Source organism: Camelus ferus, chromosome 22 (genome assembly GCF_009834535.1).
Source record: "Camelus ferus isolate YT-003-E chromosome 22, BCGSAC_Cfer_1.0, whole genome shotgun sequence".
Lineage (NCBI taxonomy): Eukaryota > Metazoa > Chordata > Mammalia > Artiodactyla > Camelidae > Camelus > Camelus ferus.
Genome location: NC_045717.1, coordinates 21,602,479 through 21,627,597, shown reverse-complemented (window position 1 = coordinate 21,627,597; position 25,119 = coordinate 21,602,479). Strand labels below are relative to the sequence as shown.

The 25,119-nt window shown below is 41.5% G+C and overlaps 1 protein-coding gene across 2 annotated transcripts; it reads right to left on the bottom strand.

The window, feature by feature from the left end:
- Positions 1-802: 802 nt before the first annotated feature.
- Positions 803-20,471, bottom strand: LOC102522657 (zinc finger protein 709). 2 transcript variants are annotated; one of them, XM_014559591.2, is made up of 5 exons: positions 20,322-20,471; positions 14,575-14,912; positions 4,354-4,480; positions 3,360-3,420; positions 803-2,952 (listed from the first exon to the last, which is right to left on the bottom strand). In XM_014559591.2, exons 2-5 carry the CDS (start codon positions 14,575-14,577, stop codon positions 1,470-1,472), a joined length of 1,674 nt encoding a protein of 557 aa, XP_014415077.1. In that variant the 5' UTR covers positions 14,578-14,912; positions 20,322-20,471; the 3' UTR covers positions 803-1,469. The 2 variants fall into 2 exon arrangements, with proteins under 2 accessions (XP_014415077.1, XP_032321627.1); XM_032465736.1 differs by lacking the exon at positions 14,575-14,912.
- Positions 20,472-25,119: the final 4,648 nt, after the last annotated feature.

The following is a 25,119-nucleotide window of genomic DNA, read 5'->3' as shown; positions in this document are numbered from 1 at the left end:
GTGCAGCTGTGAGCAATGGGAAACATCCAACAACTGGCCTGATGTGAGGAAGGTGCCAATTCCCACGTGGAAGGACTGGGTCAGGGCAGTCACTGCACGGTGCAGTAGAGGCACGAACTCCAACTGTTTGGACTGTTCAACTGTAGCTGTCATAGTGGAATTGGGACACGTGGTCGCTACTAGCATTACCAGAATGAGGTGTTTACCGCACAAATTAGACCTTACATGAATACAATCTAGAGAAGACTGCAGTCCAAGCATCAGAGATACTCCAAACTATGAAAGTTTGAATTAGTTGCCTGGTGTTCACATGTAAGCCTGCAGGAAAATCTAAAACATGATGTATCTTTGATGTGGAGCTTGTGAAGATATGTGTGGAAACCTAAGCCTCTGAGAAAATGGGATGTCAACCAGTTGATTGTGGTTTCAAGGATGCTCTTGATTGGCAGGGCAAGGTATCAGGAAAACAGGCTGGAAGCAAGTATCCTCTAAACTCCTACGCCTGCCCATCACCCTGCACGGTGGCTCCGAAACCTGCCTAATGCCACTTGTACCTCTGCATTCCAGATCTCATGTGAGTGAGGCTACAGGTGAATTCTCACATGCAACCATAAAAGAAACAGACTCTAGAAAATGTCACACTACCCAAGTGACAAAACAATTTAGGAGAGCCATCTTCATCTTCTACATTTTATTGTCCAGTGACAGGTCTGTCTTAATGCAAAGTCTCATTCAAATCCCAGCCAGAAGAAATGACAAAGAGCAAAGGGCAAAATATGGAAATAATTCACATGAGACTATACTCTATGACAAACTTTGCATATTTACAACTTTATGCCATCTTTTACTAGCAAGGAAAACAGAATGAGGCTCTTCTGGCCAATGGTAGGTTTTTTCATAAGAAAGATGGAAGATACAACGGGTGAGGGATAGCCAGTACCCAGCACTACAGGAGGCCAACAGGAAAACCCCAACAGATACCAAAACGTCATGTATCAACAGCCCCACACTTACAGGACAATCAAAATGTAAAAATTAAACAACTTGCATATTAGAAATACATGTCAATTCAACCCTGGATCAAACAAGCTCCTAAACAGGAAAAAAAAAAAAAGTTAACTGATTTAAGAACAAAACAATACCTGTAATCTTACACAGTGTTGCCTAGAGTGCTTACAGAATTATCTCACCTCAAGGTTCATTTTTGAAAGTAAGCAGTAAATATCCACAGTTGACAGATATGCTTTAAGAATGAGGCACTCATAATGAGACAATATAACTCAAAATAATTCTTTGAGTTTATGACAATAGGTTTACAACTTTTACAATTATTCTTCCGCGCCATTGTTTTCTAGAACATTATACAGTGTTCTCGTATATCTTATATAAGATTTCTTTCCAGTGGGAGTTTCCATATGCAAAAATGAAGGCCAACTGGTTTCCCCACACTGCTTACGTTCAAGAGGTTTCTATTCAGTATGAGACCGTACATGCCTTCGAAAGGAATTGGGACGACTGAAGGCTTTCCCACATTCTTTACATTTGTATGGTTTCTCGCCAGTGTGCATTCTCACGTGTCCTCGAAAGGTAGTGCGATAAATGAAGGCTTTCCCGCATTCCTTACACTCATAGGGTTTCTCTCCAGTGTGAGTTTTTTCATGTGTTCGAAAGGATGTGTAACAACTAAAGGCCCTACCACACTGTTTACACGCATAGGGCTTCTCTCCAGTGTGGGTCCTTTCGTGTATCCGAAACGAACTGGGGAAGCTGAAGGCTTTCCCACACTCTTTACACTTATAGGGTCCATCTCCAGTGTGCGTTATCATGTGTGTTCGAACACTTGAGGGAGAAATGAAAGCTTTCCCACATTCTTTGCATTTATAGGGTTTCTCTCCAGTGTGCTTTCGCATGTGTCCTTGAAAGGTTGTGCGATAAATGAATGTCTTCCCACATTCTGTACATTCATAGGGCTTCTCTCCAGTATGAGTTCTTTCATGTATTCGAAAGGAACTGGGCCAACTGAAAGTTTTGCCACATTGTTTACATTCGTATGGCTTCTCTCCAGTGTGAGTCCTTTCATGTGATCGAAATGAACTGGGACAGATGAATGCTTTCCCACATTCCTTGCATTTATAAGGTCCATCTCCAGTGTGAGTTATCATGTGTGTTCGAATGCTTGAATGAGAAACGAAGGCTTTCCCACATTCCTTACATTCATAGGGTTTCTCTCCAGTGTGAATTCTTTCATGTATTCGCAAACCTAGAGGAGAACTGAAGGTTTTCTCACACTGTTTACATTCATATTGTTTCTCTGCACTATGAGTCCTTTCGTGTCTTCGAAAGGAACTGGGGCAACTGAGGGCTTTACCGCACTGCTTACATTCATAGGGCTTTTCTCCAGTGTGATTTCTTTCGTGTATTCGCAAACCTAGAGGAGACCTGAGGGATTTGCCACACTGTTTACACACATACGGTTTCTCCCCAGTGTGAGTTCTTTCATGTGCTCGAAACGAAGTGGAACAACTAAAGGCTTTCCCACATTCCTTACACTTATAGGGTCCATCTCCGGTGTGCATTATCATGTGTCTTCGAAAGGTTGTGAGCCATGTGAAGGCTTTCCCACATTCCTTACACTCATACGGTTTCTCTCCAGTGTGAGTCCTTTCATGTCTGTGAACAGATTTGTGGTGACTGAACGCTTTCCCACACTCCTTACATTTATATGGCTTCTCCTCATATTCGTGATACTCATATGGTTTGTGTCCAGTGTGAGATCTGATGTGCCTATTAAGGAATGAAGGACGCGTGAAGACTTTCCCACACACATTACATTCACATGGTTTTACTTCAGAAGGAGTTTTCTTGTTCAGATTAAGATTTGGGATCTGGCTGACGGTTTCTCCGTGTTGACCACCTTCTTTGCTTTCAGAGAGTTTTTCTACCATATGACTTCTGTAAAAAATGAGAAATTGTTAATGATTTCTCTAACAATTTCACATTACTAGAATATTATAGTATAATACATTTTTATATTTTACAGCAAAAGTGAAGGTTTTCTGCCCTTTTTGAATTATTTGAGGGTGAATAAACTGAAAGCTCTTAAGAAAATTTGACCCGTAGCTTTAATGAAAACAGTGTTATTAACATATGGGGTTTCTCAATATTGTTTCCAAAAGTGAATAAAGTTGTAAACACTGAACGTCTATGTCACATTTAAGTAAATGTTTTTGGTGAAAGGAATTTAAGGATAAATAAATTTGAAGCTGGCGTTAGATTTGTTTTATTTGCTGGTTTTTAAAAATTTATGACATCTAGGATTCTAGTGTGGGACACTGCTATCTACTGTGAGTGTGACTCACCTTAGTTTTCTCCCCTGGGTTTTGTTCCAATCTTCTATGTTATGATTGTCCCATTTTTCTCCTAAAATACAAGCCCAGAAAAATAATGCAAATTATTAGAAATTATAAAAAAATGATTCGATTCTAGGTCCATGATGAGGTGTGACCACGCATAGTTTATTTAACAACGTACAACAGCCCCCCTTTATCCAGTTTCATTTTCTATGGTTTCAGTTACTTGTGCTCAGCTGGAGTCTGAAATACTAAATGGAAAATTCCAGAAATGAACAATTCATAGTTTTAAACTGTGTGCCCTTCTCAGTAGCATGATGAAATCCTGCGATGTCCTGCCCAGCATATGAATCATCCCTTCATCCAATGTATCCGTGCTGTATATGCCACCTGCCTGTTAGTCACTTAGCAGCCATCTTGATAATCAGATCACTGTGGTGGTATCGCAGCGCTTGTGTTCAGGTAATCCTCGTTTTACTTAATAATGGCCCAAAGTGCAAGAACAGCGATGCTGGCAACTAAGACACACTAAAGAGAATCTGTAAAAATGCTTCCTTTAAGTGAAAAGATCAAAGTTCTCAGCTTAAGGGAAGAAAAAAAATTCATATGCTGACGTTGCTAAGATCTACAGTAAACAATGAATCTTCTGTGAAATGGTGAAAAAAAAGAAACTGATCTTAGTTTGCTGTCTCATCTCAAACTGCAAAAGTTACATCATACAAGTTAAGTGCATGTGTATTACAATTGTTCTATTCTCAGTTGTTATTAATCTCTGACTGTGCACCTAATTTCTAAATTAAATTTTATCGTAGCTATGTGGATATAGGAAAAATCAGTACTATCTGCAGTTTCAAGCATCCACTGGTGGTCTGGGAACGTATCCCCCATGGATAAGGGAGGACTGTGGGACTCTTTTCCTACATTCCACATCATGGAACAATGTTGATGGGCAAGAAATACTTGTTCCCTAATTGAAGAAGTGAAGGAATGCTGTCATCCTTACCTACTGAGGCCAGGTTCCTAAAGGTTTCCTGCATCACATCTCTGTAAAGCTTCTTCTGCGAAAGATCCAGTAAAGCCCACTCCTCCAGGGAGAAGTTCACAGCCACATCCTCAAAGGTCACTGAGTCCTAAAACATCCCAATTGTGATTTAAGTAAGATGTGTGATTCTGACAGCACAGGGGATTTATACTCAATTTACAGGAAGGTCATGTATGATTCTGTCATCTTCAAACATTTATATTAATGTCTTGGTCATCAGAAACTTACTCATAAATTTAACAGCAAAATGAACACATGCAAATTATTTATGCATCTTTACTGTCACTTGAAATGTCATTGCTCTCTAATGGCAGGGTCTAGAGCGCCTTGGAGAAATGAGAGAAATGCTACACAAATGAAACAAATGTCATTTTAAGCACATCAATTTCTCGTGAGAAAAACTCATCTCCTTCCCTATTACCTACCATTTAACGCAGCACACCATGATGTATGGGGTCAAGTCTGCCTGAGTTTTTAATAAATAAAGCACAGTGAAGAACTGGAAGCTTTTTCTTCTATGCCCATCACCAAACATGAAAGTCCAGGAGGCCTGTGGAAATCCACCTTGTAACAAGGGTCACCTCACCATACTGGCCTGAGGTACTCCAGGTGATCAGGAGTAGCCAGATGCACCTGGCTACATTAAAATACTCTTTTTTTTCTGGTAAGTTTTTTTACCTTTATGTATTTTTTTTCATTTTCCTATTTTTCCATTATAGGTTACTACAAGATATTGAATATAGTTCCCTGTGCTGTACAGAAGAAATCTGTTTATCTATTTTATATATAGTAGATATGCAGCTCTCAACCTGTTCCTCAAGGTTAGCAAGGGCCAGGGTACACGCTCAGGGTTTGACTGAAGAGATCTTTCATCATTTATCATTTCAGCATGTCTGCCTATATGTGCTAAAAACCGGTGAGAAGCAGCCCTGAGGCTCACTGTGTATAGGGTTTTTGTGGAGGTTGAAGTTGTTGTGTCTTTAGCCTGTCACATAAGGCCAAGTTGTCTGACCTCTAACTTCTGAATAACTTCCAAGCCCCATGAAATGGGTCACAGAGAATGGAGAAACCGAGTCTGCAATAAATGCTGCACAAGCTTTACAGGACTATTTTACCATAAAATCCAGCAATCCCACTCCTGGGCGTATATCCGGAGGGAACTCTAATTTGAAAAGATACAGGCACCCCAATATTCACAGCAGCACTATGTACAATAGCCAAGACATAGAAACACCCTAAATGTCCATCAATGGATGACTGGATAAAAAAGATGTGGTATATTCATACAGTAGAACAGTACTCAGCCATTAAAAAAAAGAATGAAATAATGCTATTTGCAGCAACAGGGATGGACCCAGAGATTGTCATTCTAAGGAAGTAAGCCCGAAAGAGAAAGAAAAATACCATATATCACTAACGTGGAATCTTGGAAAAAAAAAAAAAAGACACAAACAAACTTATCTACAAAACAGAAACAGACTCAGACATAGAAAACAAACTTATGGTTACCAGGGGATAAAGGGGTGGGAAGGGATAAATTGGGAGTTCAAGATTTGCAGATACTAACTACTATATATAAAATAGATGAAGAACAACAGATTTTTTTAAAAACCTAATTATATGCTGTCTACAAGACATAAAATACAAGATGTAAATATAAAGACACAAATTTAAAGTAAAAGGATGGAGAAAGACATACCATTCCAACAGTAATCAAAAGAAAGCTGGAAGAGCATGTTTATTTCAGACAAAGCTGACTTCAGACCAAAGAAAGATCAGAGATAAAGAGGAAATTATACATAGGAGTCTAATCTCCAAAATACAGCAATTCTTCATATGTGCATTAATAACAGAGTGACAAAATACATGAGGCAAAAACTGATAAAAACACAATGAGAAATAGATCAATCCATTTCTGCTCATCAGCATCTCCCGTCCGGTGAATGTCAGTAGTACAAGAGTTCTAGGAGGCAAAATATCAGGAAGGACAGAACTGAACTGAATAGAACCATCAAACAATTGGCCCTACTGAAAGCCACAGACCACTGCATCCACCAATAGCAGAGTAAACATTCTGAAGTTCACATGGGACTCTCAACAAGACAAACTACCTTCCGGGACATAAAACACATCTTGACAAGTTTGAAAGAACAGAAATCATACAAAATATGCTCTTAGACCACAGTGGCATTAATCTACACCAGTCCAGACCCCAATTTTGGTGGCTGCTGCCCAGGGGACACCACCCAAATCACCTGGTTCTGGTGACCAGCGGGGCCTTTGTTCATGGGTCCCAAGGGGCTGTAACAAATTGAGAGACAGGTCTTGGCTGGCTACCACCCCCAAGGCACAGAACAGTCATGAGACTGAAACGCACCCCTAATCTTTCTGTGAAAGAGGCCTATTTGCTTGTCCGGAAGCTTCAGCCCGAGGGGCAGGCGTCTGTTTGACACACACCTAGAGGCCTACTGAGACACTCTCCAGGAATGAAAGCTGGAGAGCACCATCTCTGTGCCCTCCCTTGGCTTTGCTCCAGGTCACCAGTATCTGTGAAAGAGGCCTACTAGCTTATCCTCACAGTTGTGCCTGAGAGGTAGGCTTCTGATCAAGCTCACATCTAGGGCCCAACTGCATCCTCTCCGGAAACTGGGGAGGATGATGGGCGCTATCTTCACCCCCGCCCCTTTGCCCCACTTCAGGACACTGGCGTTTCTGAGAAAGGAGTGTATTTATGTCTGGTGCCCCAGCTTTGTCTCTGCTGCCGAAAGGACACGTTCCTTGACAGCCTGGCTATGGTGGCCAGCAGGGTTGTGTTCACAGGTTCAAAGGGACAATAGCAAAGAATGAAACAGTTCTTAACTGGCTATCACCCCAGGGCTCAGCACAAAGGAGCAGACAGAAACACCTATTTCCCGGTCTTTCTTAAAAAGGTGTCCTGAATACTTCAAAAGCTGCTGCCTGAGGGTCTGGCCTCCAATCAGCCTGAATCTAGGTGCTGGCTGAGATCCTCCCCTTTGGGGCACTAACAGGTCCTGGCACACCCTCAAATACTGGAAATCACTAAAAATAAAATAATCTTGGATAATTGCAAGAGTCTGAGACAACCAAGAACTAGGGCGGGGTTGAATGATAAGGTTACATGAGTCAATCCTTCAAAACTGGGAGAGGTGGCTGTTCCATCTAATGCATAGGACCCAACACAGGAGAGTCACACAAAACAAAGAAACAGAGCAATATGTTCCAAACGAACAAGATAAAAACCTCAGAAAAAGAAGAAATCAATCAAAAAGGAGATGACAGGGAACACTGATCATAAAGATGCTTACCTAGCTCTGGAGAAAAATGGATGAACAAAGTGAGAATTTCAACAAAGAGAGAGGAAACATAATGAAATAACAAACAGAAGTCACAGAGCTGAACAGTGCAGTAACTGCACTGGACAATACAAAAGAGGGGCTCAAAAGCAGACTAGATGAAGAGAAAAAAAGATTAGTGAACATAAGGACAGCGCAGTAGAACTCATCCAATCAGAGAAACAAAAAGAAAGAAAAAAAAGCATGAAGACAGCTTAAGAAACTTACAGGATGACATCAACGAGACCAACAACATTTGTATTATAGGAGTCCCAAAAGAAGAAGAGGGAGAGAAAATGGCAGAAAACTTATCTGAAGGAATAATGGCTACAAACTTCCCTAACGTGGGGGAACACCACCAAAATCTAGATTTAGGAAGCCCAGAGAGTACCAAAAGAGATAAACCCAACAAGTCCCCACACCAAGGCACATTATAAAGTGTTAAAAGTTAAAGACAAGGAGAGAATCTTAAAGAAAGGAAGAGAAAACAACCTGTTCCATACAAGGGAACCCTGATAAGACTCTCAGCAGAAACTCTGCAGGCTAGAGGGAGTAGCATGATTTATCCAAAGCGCTGAATAAAAACAAACAAACAAAAAACCCCGCCAACCAAGAATAGTCTATACAGCAAAGCTATCCATCAAAATTGGAGAAAAAGTTTTCCAGACATGCAAAAGCTAAAGAAGTTCATCACTACTAGACCTGCCTTGCAAAAAACACTGAAGGGACTTTCAGCAAAACAAAAGGTAACAGAAAAACATATTAAAGGATAAATCTATTAATGGTAAATCTGTAGGAAAAATTTGGAACAATCTAATGTAAATTTGGTGGGTAAATCACTTACAAATCAAGTATGAAGGTTGAAAGACAAAAAATAGGAAAAATAATTATAGCTACAGTAATTTGTAAATGGGTATATAAGATAAAAAGATATAAATTGTGACATCAGAAACATGGGAGGGGGCAGCAATAGTATAGAGTTTTAGAATGTTTTCAAACTTAAATTGTTATCAACTTAAAACAGACTGTTATAAGATATTCTATGTAAGCCTTTGGTATCACAAAGCAAAGACCTACGTGCGCAATCTCATTTTATTGTGCTCCACTTTATTGTGCTTTGCAGATACTGGTTTTTTTTAAATAAATTGAAGGTTTTTGTAGTAACACAGCACCGAGCAAGTCTGTCAGTGCCACCTTCCCTACAGCATTTGCTCACTTCATGTCTGTGTCACACTTTGCTAATTCTTGCATATTTCAATTTTTTAAATTGAAATTATGGTTGATTTACAACAGTGTGTTAGTTTCAGGTATACAGCATAGTGATTCAGATTATAGTCTGTTATAGGTTACTATAAGATATTGAATATAATTCCCTGTGCTATACAGTAAATGCCTGTTGCTTATCTATTTTATATCCAGTAGTCTATACCTGTTAATCCCACTCCTAATTTGTCCCTCCCTCTTCCCTCTCCCCTTTGGTAACCCTAAGTTAGTTTTCTATGTCTGTGAGTCTGTTTCCATTATATATATAGATTCATCTGTATTTTTTAGGTTCCACATATAAGTGATATCATATAGTATTTGTTTTTCTTTGTCTGATTTACTTCACTAAGTATAATATTCTCTAGGTCCATCATGTTGCTGCAAATGGCACTATTTCATTTCTTTGCATGGCTGAGTAATATTCTGTTGTACATACGTACCACATTTTCCTAAGCCAAAGAACATATATGGATGTTAAAGAAGCATATGAAAAGAAGCTCAACATTAAATGTCATGAGGAAATTGCCAAGAAAACAAATAGATTATCACTAGACACTTATCAGAATGGGTAAAATTCAAAACACTCAACACCAAATATTGATAAAGATGTGAATCTACAGGAATCCTTATTTATTGCTGGGAATGAAAGATGGTACACCTGCTTTGGAAGACAGGCAGTTTCTTATAAAACTAAACATACCCCTACCATAAAATCTACCTCCTAGATTATACTCCTTGCTATTTACTCAAATGAGCTGAAAACTTGTCTTCAGACAGAAACATGCAAATGAATGTCTATAGGTATTTTATGTATAATTGCCAAGACTTACCAGCATTAAGCAAGATATCCTTCAGTGGTAGAATGAACAACTTGTGGTTTATCCATGTGATGAAATACTGTTCAGTGATAAAACGAGATGAGCTATCAGGCAGGCCATGAACAGACAAGGAGGTAACTGTTGTGTATTGGTTCTTACTATTGCAAATTCACTATTTATGGCTTAAGTGAAGTTGTTTTGATCTACTTGTTTATGTTTCAAGTAAAAATGTTTTGGTCTAAGAGTGAATTTGCACATGCACCCCAATGTACATAGCAGCATTAATTACAATGCCAAGACATGGAAGCAACCTAAATGTCCATCAACAGATGACTGGATAAAGAAGTTGTGGTATATTTATACAATGGAATATTACTCAGCCGTAAAAATAAAAAGAATAGAGTAATGCCATTTGCAGCAACATGGATGGACCTAGAGATCATCATTCTAAGTAAGCCAAAAGAGAAAGAAAAATGCCATATGATATCACACATATACAGAATCTAAAAAAAGAAAAAAAGAGGACACTAATGAACTCATCTACAAAACAGAAACAGACTCACAGGCACAGCAGACAAACTTATGGTCACCAGGGTAAAGGGGATGGGAAGGGATAAATTTGGGAGTTTGAGATTTGCAGATGTTAGCCACTATACAAAAAAATAGATTTAAAATTTTTCTTCTGTATAGCACAGGGAACTACATTCAATATCTTGTAATAACCGTTAATAAAAAAGAATATGAAAACAAATATATGTATATATATACATTACTGGGACACTGTGCTGTACACCAGAAATTGACACATTGTAACTAACTATACTTCAATTTTTTTTTAATGTGAATTTGTTTACACTGGGGAGGCCATGTCAAGATGATGACATCTTGATGATGATGAAATTGTGCTTATCATTAATACGAACATATGGAGGAGCAACACTCATGTGATGGACATTTAAACTTTAAATACCAAGAATCTGTGAGAACTTACTGAGAGCATTTGGTCTGGGCAAGGCCACTCTCTGTTGATCTAAACAGCTCTAGGACGATCATGCGACACTTGCTCTGGCTGTGGCCAGGCTACTCTTGGACAGCACTGGTGTTAAACCTTCCAGTGAGGCACTCTCAGGAAGAGAAGGGGCATTTGTTCCTGCCTTGGTGGGCCTACTCCTCATAGGCAGTGGGGCAAGCCATGTAACAGTCCCTGGAATAACCTCGTTAGGAGCAGCCTGCCTTGCCTGCCAACACTAGTGCCTTCACCCAGTAGCTACATCTCCCACCAGGGACGGACCTAAACTGGCATCTGATACCCAGCTTTTAGTTGGAAGGACTGACTCTACCAAGAATTCATATAAAGGTACAATTCAACTACATTTGGACTTTATTTCTTTCATCTTCCCTTTAACTGGAACAATAATGTAATTAATCTATCATTGGTTTGAGGTATGTTATTTCTTTACTGGCTTATAAAGAGACATTTCCCTGTTTGCTATTGGCTTATGAAATATTAGAAATCATAATTCCTGTAGTGAATCTGTGTTAAATAAATTACTGGCAAAGGCAACCTCAGTCTCTGAGCATGATTTGAGCAAACAAAACAGTAAACTTAACAGCATATTGTTAAGCGAAAGAAGACACTCTGACAAGGCTACACTTCATGATTCCAAGTATATGACATTCTGGAAGAGACAAAACTATGAGCCAGTAAAAAGATCTTTGCTTGTGAAGGATTTGGGGGTTTGAGGATGGGATGAATGGATACGTGGAGCACAAGGTATTTTTAGGGAAGTGAAACTATTCTACATGATATAGATATGATGGACACATGTCATTATACACCTGGCAAAAACCATAGATTGTGTAACACAAGGAGTCAATGCTAATATAAAACAATGGACTTTTATGCATCAGTATTGATCCATCAATTGTAACAAATATGCCACCATAATATGAGATGTAAAAAAATAACACAAACTATGTGGATGCAGAGTGGTCAAGTGGGAACTCTCTGTACTTTCTTTTTCTGTAAACCTAAAATATTCTAAAAAACCTGAAATCTCATCATTTCATATCTTACAACTTTTTGGAAGTCTAGTAGTTTCTTATGACTTTTTAAATCCTTTACAAGCATTATTTAAAACTAACAGAGAAATTTATATACATACTTTACTGTTTAATAGTATGTTTTGGGGGGAGAGTATAGCTCAAGTGATAAGAGTGCATGCTTAGCATGCACAAGGTCCTGGGTTCAATCCCCAGTACCTCCTCCAAAAGTAAATAAACCTAATTACCTCCTCCTCTGCCAAAATAAAATAATTAAATGATACAATTTTTTAAAAGTCTGTTTTAATTAACTTTTGCTACTTTAAATTTAATTTAAACTTTTCTACAGAGGAAATCATTCTAAGATTTAATTCTTTAAACACTAATGGGTATAAAACTGCAAACTATAATAAGGGAAAAATTTCAAATGTCTAGCTAAAAGGACAAGTGACATCAGAGTGTGTCCCTCTACTATATTTCACACTGGGGATATTGTCAGGAATGAATAGCATATTATAATGCCTTAGGGGGTTGGATTTAATCCACGAAGAAACCTGCTAGGATTTTCAAAGATTTCCCCAAGTCTGAGTAGTTTTTTGCATATCAATTAAAACAGAAATTCAATAGTTTTTTCTACTCATCAATCCAAGTAGAAATTCATTTGCCTTAAGAATTGTACAGCCTTTTAAATATCAAAGTTCTCTATGGTCACACACAAAAACTGATCTAAAAATGAAAAATGTGCCTGAGAACTTAAGCACACCCATCTCACAGCTTGAGATTCTGATGCCTAAAAGGAACAAAAATTCTGTGTGGTTCCAGGATTTCCTTGCCTTACACACATTTTTCAATCAACTTACTTTTCAAAGCCTAAGAAATCAAAAATCTTATACACTTATCAAGCAAATAAAATTGCAAACTGCTAAGGGAAACTAGACTTAAAGGACTGAAATATTCAATAGATAAAGGTACCTAAAGAAGAGAAACACAAATATTCAAATCAGCTCAGCCTGCTTGCCCACAGTTAACAAGGAAAACCCACATTTAGAAAGTTAAAAACAATTCCAGGCCTGGGGTCTGGATACCCCAGGCTGAGATATAACCCCTAAGGCGGGCCCGTCTCTGGTGAAGGGGGTAGACCCTAAACAGTCATGGAACAAACTCACATACTCACAGTGAGGAAGCTCTCAAGCAGATGCAGTTTAAGATTCTGACTCAAACTCCCAAATTCATAAACCCTTTCTCCATGACACAGAACTCCTGAACACAGACTTTTTCAATACATAGATTACACTCTGAGTACACCTATATCATGGATGCAAAACTCAAATATAAACATGTAAAAACATCCAGGCCAAAGAAAACCCCCATCATGGACTCAAGGGGCGCTTTTTTTTTTTTTTTTGGAGTCACTGGCCTCAGGCCTCTGCTCCCCAGTCACAATACTTTGGATCACCACTGATAATTTAAATGACAAACCCAGTGTTTCCAATCCAGCCAAATCACTCTTCCCAGTGTTTATGTGTAAAGGAGGAACGAAAATTATAAGGCAATTTTATTTGTTCAACAAGAAAACTCACAAATGTCTATTCCTATCAGAAAATAAAGATGTCAGTTTCTTATTATTTCCAAAAAAAGAAACTGATTTGTAAACAATTAATCATACTGGAACACTTCTAGATGTTGCAAATCTAAGCCGTGATATGCTACTTGAAATCACCCAAAAGAACAGACCTCAGAACATAACTACATCCACTCAGGGTAAGAAAAAGGGGAACAGTATTTTTAACAAACAGCATATAATAATGCAATTTTTTCTGAAATTTCACCTTTATTGCCTCTTTGGAAAAACTTTATAGTGTCTCTCGAGGTCTACTGAATAAATAAAATTTAACTTCATTGAAAAACTAAGCCTCAAATAAGTGAATAAATTTTTTCAAAGTACGAAACGCAAAGTGGCAGTGATGAAAAAACAGATCATTCAGGAAGATTTCCCTAGAGGACCCTCCAACCCAAAGGTCTTCCCATAGAATGTGACCAAGAAAGATTCTGAGAGGAGAGTCACCTGGATTCCATACAACGTATTCCGGGTGGTTATTCTCTGGTTTCCTCTCATATCTATAAATATAAATCTTTAAGAAGAGCCATCCATGGCTCTGTGAATAAGTGATAAACAAAAGCCTGCACCGGTTTGAAATGTACCACAGAGGAAAACAGTTAATATTGAACCTATGAACGGGGTAGGCGAAAGATGGCATTTGGGAATTGGGGGGGGGGGGCAATCTGGAAATTTAAGGATTGTCTGACCTAGGAAGCGCTAGGCTTGGGGAGACAGGGTCGTGGATTTGAGAACCTCCTCAAACACTTTAAAAAGTGAGGGTAAAATGATTTCCCTGGAAAGAAAGGGGGTAATCCCACAGATCACAGCCCCTCTTCCCACACACGAACCCTGGAGACCAAGTCACGATTGCCCCGTGACCCTCCCCATGGCCACCGGACAATTTGGGGGAGACTCGGATGCGCAGGACGGGACCGGACGCCGAGGGATCCCCGCTGTCGGCCCAGCCCCGCCCCTGCTGCGTGCCGCGTCACCGGCCGACTCCTGGTCGGAAGGCTCCGGAGTTGGCCGCGAGGAGGCCCGGTTCCATCAGCCCCCCGGGCGCCCCCAGCCCCACTGTCTCCCAGCACCCGATCTGCACACTCACCATTTTTCGGCTTCAGGGGTTTCCGATCGTCCACCCTACGACTGCTGCGGCAAGTGCAGGTCACCGCAACATGAAACGTGGCGCAGCCACCTGGGGCCTTTAAAGCCAGCAGAAGGTGATGTAGTCCGCGGCCAGAGCGAGCGGCACCGAGCACGCAGTCCACGCCGTCCACCGTCACCCGAGCGGCGCCGCCACGTAAAATAACCGGCGACTGCCCTGATTGGACAGTTCACAGGGCCCCGCCCCCCCGTGCCTGAGTGACAGCAGGTCAGAGGTCGAGTCTTTGAGCCGACCTTGTCCCGGAAGTGGACCGGAACTGTCCTCTCCACCAGCATCACCTGGAACCATAAGGGTGTGAGGGCCTCACAGAACTGTGGCCCTTCTTCACAGACACTTAAAACTGACCTCGTCATACGTAATGAGTCTGGCTCCACTTTGACCTTTGGCCTTTTCCTAGGGGAGACGTCTGTCCAGCCCTCCCCATCCCCACTCATTTGGTACTTTGAAAAGTCCCCAGGCCTCCGGGGCACTTGGCTCTGGTGGGAGGACGAACCTCACAGTCCTAGACCAGGGCTGAAGCTTCAGATACTAGCATGTGTGAAACACGGAGGCAAAGAAACCACCAGGAAACATTTTTAATGTAATTCCATTAATACTGATTTGTTGACACTGTGGTACCAGGGAGGAAAAGGGAAGGGGGAAGATTAGGAATTTGGGATTAATAGATACACACGACTATATATAAAATAGATAAACAACAAGGACCTACTGTATAGCACAGGGAACTATATTCAATTTCTTGTAAAGACCTGTCATGGAAAAGAATCAAAAATACATGTATGTATGTATATATATGTATATCTGAATCGCTTTACTGTGCACATGAAACTAATACTGTAAACAGACTATACTTCAATAAAAAATGAGAAATTAAAAAAAATACTGGGGGCGGGTGGGTATAGCTCAGTGGTGGAGTGCATGCTTAGCATGCACAAGATCCTGGGTTCAATTCCCAGAACCTCCGTTTAAAAAAAAAAGTTAATTAAAAAAGAGAGAAAAAATACTGATTTTATTGAAAGATTAAAGGAGGTTAAAATTGAAAGCTCATTGCTGAGTGAAAAATAATACATGGTGAAGGTATGAAGGCTAAACAAAGAATCACAACCATGGTCATGTTTGGGGCAGGACTGAGTTGAGTCATGGACTAGAACATCAGGTCGCTCTAACTACTGCCCACTGGCCGTTTATGAATATTCATGATGGTTCCAAGGATGTTTCTATTACTACTAAATCTTACCACAAAACATTTTGTACACTTTTTCCTGAATATATTTTATGGTAAAAATTTTAAGAAGAAATTCAGTTTGGAAAATAACTTGTACAGGTTTGTTTGCCCTGTAAGGTGGCAATCTGAGTTTCCATTCACAGTTTTGGCAGCAAAAATTAGTAACAAACCATGTGTCTAGTTAGAAAAAAATGGATTACATAAATTCATCATCATATATACCTTTTAAAACAAAGGGTGGCATGGACTGATACATAAAAATCTGGAGTATTTATCAATAGAACAATTAAGCAAAGTGTACCTAATCCTTTCTATAACTGTACGGTAACCGCCTGTGTTAGATGGGCCCCACCCTAGATCCGGTTGACAGCACATTACTGCCAAGAATGTGTGAAAGAGGTTATTACTTTCATAGTTAAAGTGTCTGGGGAGGGCAGGGCAGGCTCTCAGGCAGCTGGGAGATGCCTTGACAGAACAAGGGAAGGAGCCTGGCCTGAGTTTTTCATTGTGATTAGGGGGTGGGCTAGGGTGAGATTTTGCCCACAGAGGCAGGGGCTTCCAGGGATTTAATCTCTTGCTAGCACCAAAGGAGTGAGCACCTAGGCCTTCTTGTCACCATGTACAGATGTGGGACACCAGGAGAAGAAGGCAGGGTGAGGCTTTTAAAGCTGTCAGCAGTCAAACACTAAAAAAAATGGAATCAGACGTAAAGAGCTTAGAAGGTGACAGTCCTAGCCTCACCAGAAAAAGCGAACAAATTTAAAATTAACAACTCAGATCTAGCAAAGCATTAATCACAGGGCTGTTTCCAAAACTGGAAAGCGAGCCAGAAAAACAGCAATTTTGAAATGTGCCCAGCACATTCTGTTCTTAACAATGCCTGTCCTCAAAGAATCTGTTTTACCAGCACCTAACTGACATGGTGGGAGGAAAATTGCCAACTTGAGACCCCCGGAGCCTTTCTGCCTGACCTAAGACGAGGATGAGGGGGAACTTACAAAGACTTGTGAGACTGATAGCCTTTTTGAAAAAATAAATTAAAAAAACTCCTAACATTAAACACATACCATGTTTTCCTAAACCACTTCTCCAACTCTCCAGTTCCAACTGAGTGTCTTACAATTCAGTTCAATTCTACCACTAGCCAGCGTTAACACCAGACTTCACAGTTTCAGGAGTCAGTTCTGCAAGACTGCCCCTGATATCAGATGTCAGCTGCAAATGTGGGACCCAGGTCACACACATTTCTGCATGGTCGACAACAAATTCAGAGGTTGCCTATAATCCCTCATGTTTGTTATGTGATGGAACAACTATCAGAACTGAGCAAAATGCTTTACTTGTTACCATCAGTTTATTTTATAAAAGATACAGTCAGGAACAGCCAAATGGAAAGATTGAACAGGGTGAAGTGGGGGACAGGGGTTAGGGAGCTTCCAAGCCCCCTCCAGGCATGACAGCCTACCAGCACACCAATTCAGATCCCTCCAAATCCCAAGGTTTAGAGGTTTTGATGGAATTTCCTACCTTGGGGGTTTTAGGTTGGGGGCTGGGCTGAACGTTCTAAGGCTTTAATCATAGCTTAGACTTCCTGGTGACCAACCCCATCCTGAAGCCATCTAGGGGCAAGCAAACCATCAGCCTCATTAGAACATAAGATGCTCTGATCACTCTTACCACACATGAAATTCCAGGGGCTTTAGGAGGTCTTTGCTAGGAACCATGGACGAAGATCAAATATCTTTCTCATTCTATCACAGAAGGCCACAGCCCACCATCACAGACAGAGACCCAATCATGGGACTATGGAACCTCAACGTACCACAACATCACGAAGCCTCCTGTCTAATAATGGAGTGAAACACTGCAAGAACGGTATGCTTCTGAACTTATTTACAAGTCTCTGGACTACCCCCCAAAGATGACATGGGAGACAAAAGCAAGGACACTTGAAGATATGGCAGCCACAGCAAATAATCAACACATATCAAACCCTAAGTCAGATAAACCCAAAACCTCACACTACAGGCCTGTATAACTCAGTTCCTTTTCACAGTACATTACGTCTGGTGTTCAACAAAAAATTGAAAGGTACCATGAAAGACTTAAAAAACACATCTCCAGGAGATAGGATGAGCAAAAGAACCTGACTCAGAGGTAGCAGATATGTTGGAATGATCAGACCAGAAATTTAAAGCAACCATGATTAATATGCTAAGTGCTCTGGTGGAAATAAAAAATGACATGCAAGAAGAGATAGGTCATGTATGCAGAGATGGAAACTCTGAGAAAGAGCCAAAAGGGAAATTAAAGAAATAAAAAACAAAAGAACTGAACAGAAATAAAGAACCCCTTGGCAGTGGGGGTGGGGGGCCACTTATCACTGCAGTGGAAATATGTGAGGAAAAAGAATCAACAAGCTTGAGAAGATGTCACTAGAACCTTCCAAACTAAATGCAAAGATAAGAAACGAATAAAAAGAACAGAAATCCAAGAGCTTTGGAACAATTGCAAAAGGTGTAACATACACATAGTGGGAATACATGAAGGCGCAGATAGGAACAGAGCAAACAGGCGAATCAATAATGAGTGAGGTTTTCCACAAAATTAGCGAAAGACACCAAAACACAGATCTAGGCAGCTCAGAGATCACCAAACAGGATAAAACCTTAAAAATGCACACCTAGAAATATATATTCACACTCAATAAAAATCAAAGACAGAGAAAATCTTGAAAGAAGCTAAGGGAAAAAAATCTTAGTTATAGAGAAACAAGGATAAGGAGCAAATTGGACTTTTTTTCAGAAACTGCAAGCAGGAGGAAAGTTTTTCTTTTTTTTTTTTAAACTAATTACTTTATTGAATAAATACAATACCAAACAAAATGCATTCAAATGCTGTCTTTAAAAAATCAATTTTAAAGGCCTTTCTATTCAGGCTAATGACAAACAATAAAGGCAGATATGCTAGTTTAACATAATTGGCTGATTTTATACAGCACTTATATCTTTTAGTCCACAAGTATATTATTAAATGACAGAGAACATCTAATATAATTATTTCTACAGAACTAGGAAATAAATTTCTAAGAAAGAACCAACTGGGCCTTCAAGTCTATCCTTTTGCAGACTCAAGGGGGCCTTAGCATGGAGACACTGACCTCAGGCTTCTACTCCCCCTGGAGGAGCTCCAGACCAGCACTGATATTTGAAATGACACAAACCCAGTGTTTGAACAATCCAGCAAAATCACTCAAATCCAGGATTTCGTGTAAAGGACGGAGGGAAGATTGCACAAGGAAACTCACAGCTGTCTACAACTTTCAGAAAACAATGATGTTAGTTATTATTTCCATGGCAAGAAACTGTTCTGCAAACAATTAATCATATTTGAGCCCTTCTGCTCTGCAAGTCTAAGCCCTAGAATTACATTTGAAAGCACTCAAAATGAGTAACAGATTCAGAAACACCCTCTAAGGGCAAGGGGGGAAAAGGGAAACAAGTTTTAACACAAGCAATGCAATACCGTGATATATTACTTTTCTGAAATTCACCTCTTTCTTCAGTTTACATTTATTGTAAAACGGAGACATTTAAAAGGCGAATAAAGCTTTTTAGGGTGACAACTCCAGGGAGGGGCGATTCTGACGGGACAGATCACCCAAAGTTTCCCAAGAGGAGCCTACACCCAAAGGACTTCCCATAGGATATGGGATGCCTGTGCCCAGGAAAGATTCTGGGAGGAGAGGCACAAGGATTTCATACAACGCAGTTCCACGTGGTTATTCTCTGCTTTCCTCGCGGGTAAAATATCTACAAACGAAAAAATAAACCTTTAAAACTGAGCCATTCACTGGGTGTGGGAAAATGATAACAAAATACTGCTTCTGATTGAAATACGCCACTGAGGACAAATACTTGATAATGATGCTGTGAATCAGAGAGGAATTTGGCTTTGGGAAGGCGGGCTGGGATCTGGATATTTAGGGATTTCTTCCCAGTCCCTTAGGAAGAGCTAGGCTGTGAGGGGGATCGGGTCGTGAATTTGAGACTCTGCTTCGCAACCATTTGGAAAACTCGGGAGGCAAAAGGTCTCCTTGCGAAGAAAAATGGGACTGGGACCCCAAAGATCACGCACAAAACCCAGACACCGAGTCTGATGACCCTCCCGGTAGTGATCGCACAATCTAGGGAGACGCGGGGCTGCCGGCGCAGAGGTGTCCAGAGAGGCTCGGGGTCTGAGCCGAAGTCACAGCCCGCAGTGAAGGGACAGGATGCGCGGGGTTTCGGCTGCCAGCCCAGGCCCCACACTGCGAGCCAGAGAGGGCTGAGGTCAGAGTGGCGCCCCCAGCAGACTTGGGTCCACAGACTCTGGAGTGGACCGCAGAGGGCACAGGTATAGCCTTGGCCAGTTCAGCTCAACCCCTGCTCCCTTCCTGGGACACCAAGCACCCCACACTCACTGTTTCCTCGCTTCTGGTGTCCCCCGGCTTCTGGTGTCCCCCGGCGTCGTCCCTTAAGCTCCTCGGGCCAGTACAGGTCAAAGTTCAAAGGACTCAGCAGGAGAGGCACCCGGGGCGATCAAGCGGGAGTGAGCTGTGATCCGAGCACCAGCTGAGCGTCGCTCCACCCACTTTCCCCTCCTGCCCCCCTGATTGGGCAGTTCGCTAATACCCGCCCCCAATTTCCCTGAGTGACAACAGGCGCATGAGGTCACGTGACCAAACAGCCCGTTTCCATCAGTGGGCGGGAACCTGTCTGCTCCAGGGGTGTTCGCGTTCAAGCAAGTTCACAGGTGTTCCTAACCAATGCTAGGCAAAATCACACAATGAGAACCACAGGGCTTATGGGAAAAATGGGATTGGGGCTCAACACTCAAAACGTGTCAGTGACATAAAAAAACAAGAATCTAATAAAACAGCATTTTTTTTTCATATGTTGACTGGTTAAGAAATACAAACACTACAAGAAATAGAACTCTTTACCGTGAAAGAGACCTGCCGTTGGCTTGTAGATGTGGTCATCAGGAGAACTGAACCTTGTGGGTTATAATGAAGAGGTGGAAGGAGAATTACCGGAAATCAGAATGTCAGAACCCAGGATGGGTTGGGTATCCTCACAATTCGTGAGGGGCAATGATTGCACTTGTAGACTTTTAAGCTTGTACATGCATTTTGTGTCTGCCTGTGCAGCTGGGTGCAATTCTCTGTGCTTAACTTGTGTTTCTCTTCTGTGCCCTGCTGATGAAGCGTCACATAAGCAAACAGGAAATTTAAATTATTTTCAAAATTTTTCCCTAATGTATGCATGACCCTGAAAGAAATCATGTTTTCAAAAAAGCATTACAGCAGAAATGACTGTTGACATAATTTTTTCCTGAACCATCTGAAACTTGAAAATATGGTTCCATTAAATATTATTTCAACAAAAATAAACCCTTAAATATTTCAGTGAAAATAAACAAAAATCATGACTCTGTTCCATGTAACCATAATACCAATACCACACTTCAAAAGTTAAGAAATAAGGGAAGAGGGTATAGCTCAGTGGTAGAGTGCATAGCTTAGTGGTAATGTGCATGCTTAGTATCCATGAGATCCTGGGTTCAATCCCCCGGTACCTCCATAAATAAATAAATAAACCTAATTACCTCTACCCTTCAAAAAAAAAAGTTAAGAAAACTTTGGCATCATCTAATACTCAGTCCATATTCCAGCCTTCTCCAAATGCCTCCCTTTATAAATGGCCTTTTTCAAACTAGGATTCAATAACCCTTCCTATATCTATTAGGTTGTTGTCTTAATGTCTTTTGATTTAGAATCTTCCCCCTTCATATCATCTCTTATCATGCCATTGACTTTTAAAGACATCAGAACGCAATCTGCCTTTGTCTGCTTGCTTTAAATATACTGCTGAATAAGACTATACTTGAGAGGAATTGTTCACAAAGTAAGTCTTATTAAATAAGTAAATTGGAAGAAAAAAATGTTGGCAAATTGCTTCTCAGACAAATTGTCAAACGAGACATTGAAGGCATGTCCGGGAGGGTCCTCAAGGGTGCCCTGGCAGGAGGAAGAAACTGACTCTAGCAGAGACAAGATGGGAGTACCCAAGTATCTCTTTCTCACATGTTGCCATGCCAGTCCAATCCAGCAGAAGCATTTTGAAAGATTTCAGGTTTGATCGGGGGTTGGGGGGAAGATATGACCACAAGATGTCAGTAGACACACAGCCTTTTGGGTAACAGGTTTGCAGGCAGGTGAAGTACCTCAGAACATGACACCTTCGGGAGGTTAAGGGTGGGAAGAGGGAGGTGGGGGGCATAGCTCAGTAGTAGAGTGGGTACCCAGCCTCCCAAAGGACAGTCCACATGCAAGGAAATGTAACCTCAATGGATAGGTCTGGAGCCACCCTGGCTTAGATGCCCCATGTCCCAAGTTTAACCAATGATGTCCCTTGTAACAGTCCTGCCCAGATAACACGGGCACCACACCCAAGGAAGCCCACTGCTATAGCTTCCTGCCAGGTACTAATGTCCGTTTACTGTCCCCACCAGAAGAGATGCAGGTTGTCAACAGCGGGTCATTTTAACTGTAAGCAACATCACCAGGCAACACACCTGACACTGCACCTTTATCAAGTACCTAGGAGATCAGAGATAGAATTAGCTTACCTCAAGGTCACTTCCACCCTGCTGAGGTCCAAGGGACACTTCTTTTCTCCCCATAATATTCTCTAGCAGTGCAACCTGAAGAATCACCAGGAAATGCCTTCAGCCTTAGTTTTTCCTGCTGCCCCAGAGAGCTGGTAAAGCATGAGGCAGGTGGGCAGTGGTGTGGTGGGGTCTCTGCTGTGCAGTGGCTCATACTCAGTGGCTCAGTTCCAAAACTTGGGTTGGATCATCATACCCGGAGATGATGAGTTCACAGCTGCTGTCCAGTCTCGCGAGGGACTGTGGGTGCTCTGTAATCACTTGTTTAATTAGGAAATTAATTAATTAATGAGCACTCATAATGTACCTGACACCGCTGCTGGGTGACTTTTATCAATCATTTCTGAATCCCGTCAAGTTCCAAAAAAGTGATTATTCACACACCAAAGACAGGAGTACTGAGTCAGAATGATTCAACAAGTAACAGAGCTAAGGTTTGAACTGATGGTTAACTGACTCTAAAACATCCACTCCCGTCCTTTGTGGCTCAGAGATGCCCCTTCTTTTGTGAGCACTTCACGTCTGGATCAAAGGAGCAGATAAGCAGGCATCCACATACAAGTGAGCTGATGATAAGACGTCTTCCCAGAGATACCCTCTGTCCTGTCCCAGACCCATGTGTTTCTCTCCCTGGGCCTGAAAAGGGTGGAACGGCCAGTGGAGTTGATGCCATCTGCACCAACCATTCTGACGCTGTGGGTCTCACGCTGGACAGGGAGCAGCTCTACTAGGAACTAAGCCATCAGACCCACAGTGTCACTCAGCTTGGTTCCTACAACCTGGACAGGAACCACCTCTTTGTCAATTGTGAGCTTCTTGTCCTGCACCTCACGTGGAGTCTTCAATTGATACTGAGCTCTGGCCACAGGTTACAACCATGTCTGCCTCTAGATTTCTCTCGGCTCACTCTTCCTTTCCATGTGAGGTCCCCCTACCCACTGAGGGCTGCATCACACACAGAGAGGCAGATGGTCAGAGGAAGGATGTAGGAGGCATCCCCGTGGTCTAGAAGGCACCTGACCTTCTGATGGTATCTGTTCTTCCACCAGTGGTCCAACTCCTCCCTCAGTTCCTTAAATCCTTTCAGACAGCCCACCTCGATCTTATCTGCTCTCCACATGTTACAACAGACCAGCATTGACCTCCATCCCCAGGGATAAGTGTGCAAATCCTATGTGGCCCCATGACCCTTGCAGGGGCAACTGATCGGTCCTTCCCAACCAAGACGAGTGCCTCATGGAAGAAGGAAGCCTTAGCGCCCTGGTTACCGACCTCCTCCTAATTCTACCTTCTGTGAGTCAGGCTGGGCATCACAGCCCCTTGTCTCTGGCATCTCCAAGGAGATGAGGCTTTATTCGCATTTTGATGCTTTCTTCTCAATCTCTGTGACTTCCACAACCTCCTTGGGAACCTCAGTGGCTCCAATCTCCTTTTCCAGCTGTTTCAGTAAGAACCTCCAAAGTCTCCTTCCTTCCCAGTTACATGCCTCTCAATACTTAGCAATGAGAAGGGCAAGAGAGAATTCACAGGGACTGGAGAGCTCTGTCACTCGGTTTTCAGTCCCTGATTGAAACAGTGACTCCTGTCAATCCACCTTTTGCTTTCTGTTAAGATTTTGCATCAGTTATCTCTTTCTTCATAACAAACAACCCCCAATTTACTGGATTAAAACAATCATTCACTACTGCTCACTAGTGTACAGGTCAGCCGGGCAGTTCCTCTGGTGTGCACTAGGCTTCCCTACGAGTCTGCAGTCACCTGCAGGTTAGCCAGGTGTCCTCTGGAGGATGCTGACTCATGGCCAGGGGTCCTCAGTTCTCCTTCATGTGGCCTCTCACCAGCCAACACACTAGCTCTGGCTTGTCCATGTGTTGGTCATAGAGCTCCCAGCAGCAAGAGAAGGCATGCCTCATGCTCGGGGGCTTTTTAAGCCTCCTGTTACATCACATTTCTCTTATTCCATTGGCCAAAGCAAGTCATGGCCAAGCCAGAGTCGAGCCATGGAGAAATAGACTTCCATCGCTTGTTCGAAGGGTCTGCAACACCAGATTGCAAGGCTGCAGGTGCAGGGAGATAAGGAACTGTCGGTGATTTTTACCCTCTACCCCAAGTGACCTGCCAGGGATCAACTTCTGTCACGCTGACATTTGTTTATCCATTCATCCCTCAATAGACATTTGAAGTGTTTCCATCTTTTTGTATTTGTAAGTAAGACTGATAAGAATATCACAGAAATGTCTATTCAAGTCTCTACCTTCCTTTCTTTGGGTACATGCTTAGAAGAGGTATTGCTTATTCTTACAGCAATTCTGTATTTAATTTTTTGAGGAACTACCACACTGTTTTTCCACGCAGCTGCACCATTTTATATTCTCATCAGCCATGTACAGAAGTTCCAATTTTTCACCAACACTTATTTTACTTATTACATTTTCAACAACACTTCTTATTTTAATTATTATTTTTTAAATAATATCATTTTAGTGGTTGGAATGACTGATCTCATGGTTTGGTTTGCACTTCGTAGTGAGTATTGCTGTTGAGCATCT

Bases quoted from the DNA above. Each gene is read 5' to 3' on its own strand.
- LOC102522657 (XM_014559591.2), bottom strand. The intron at 3,421-4,353 runs GTAAGGATGACA...CTTGTATTTTAG, and splicing joins TAGGAACCTGGCCTCAGTAG to GAGAAAAATGGGACAATCAT. The intron at 2,953-3,359 runs GTGAGTCACACT...CATTTTTTACAG, and splicing joins ACCCAGGGGAGAAAACTAAG to AAGTCATATGGTAGAAAAAC.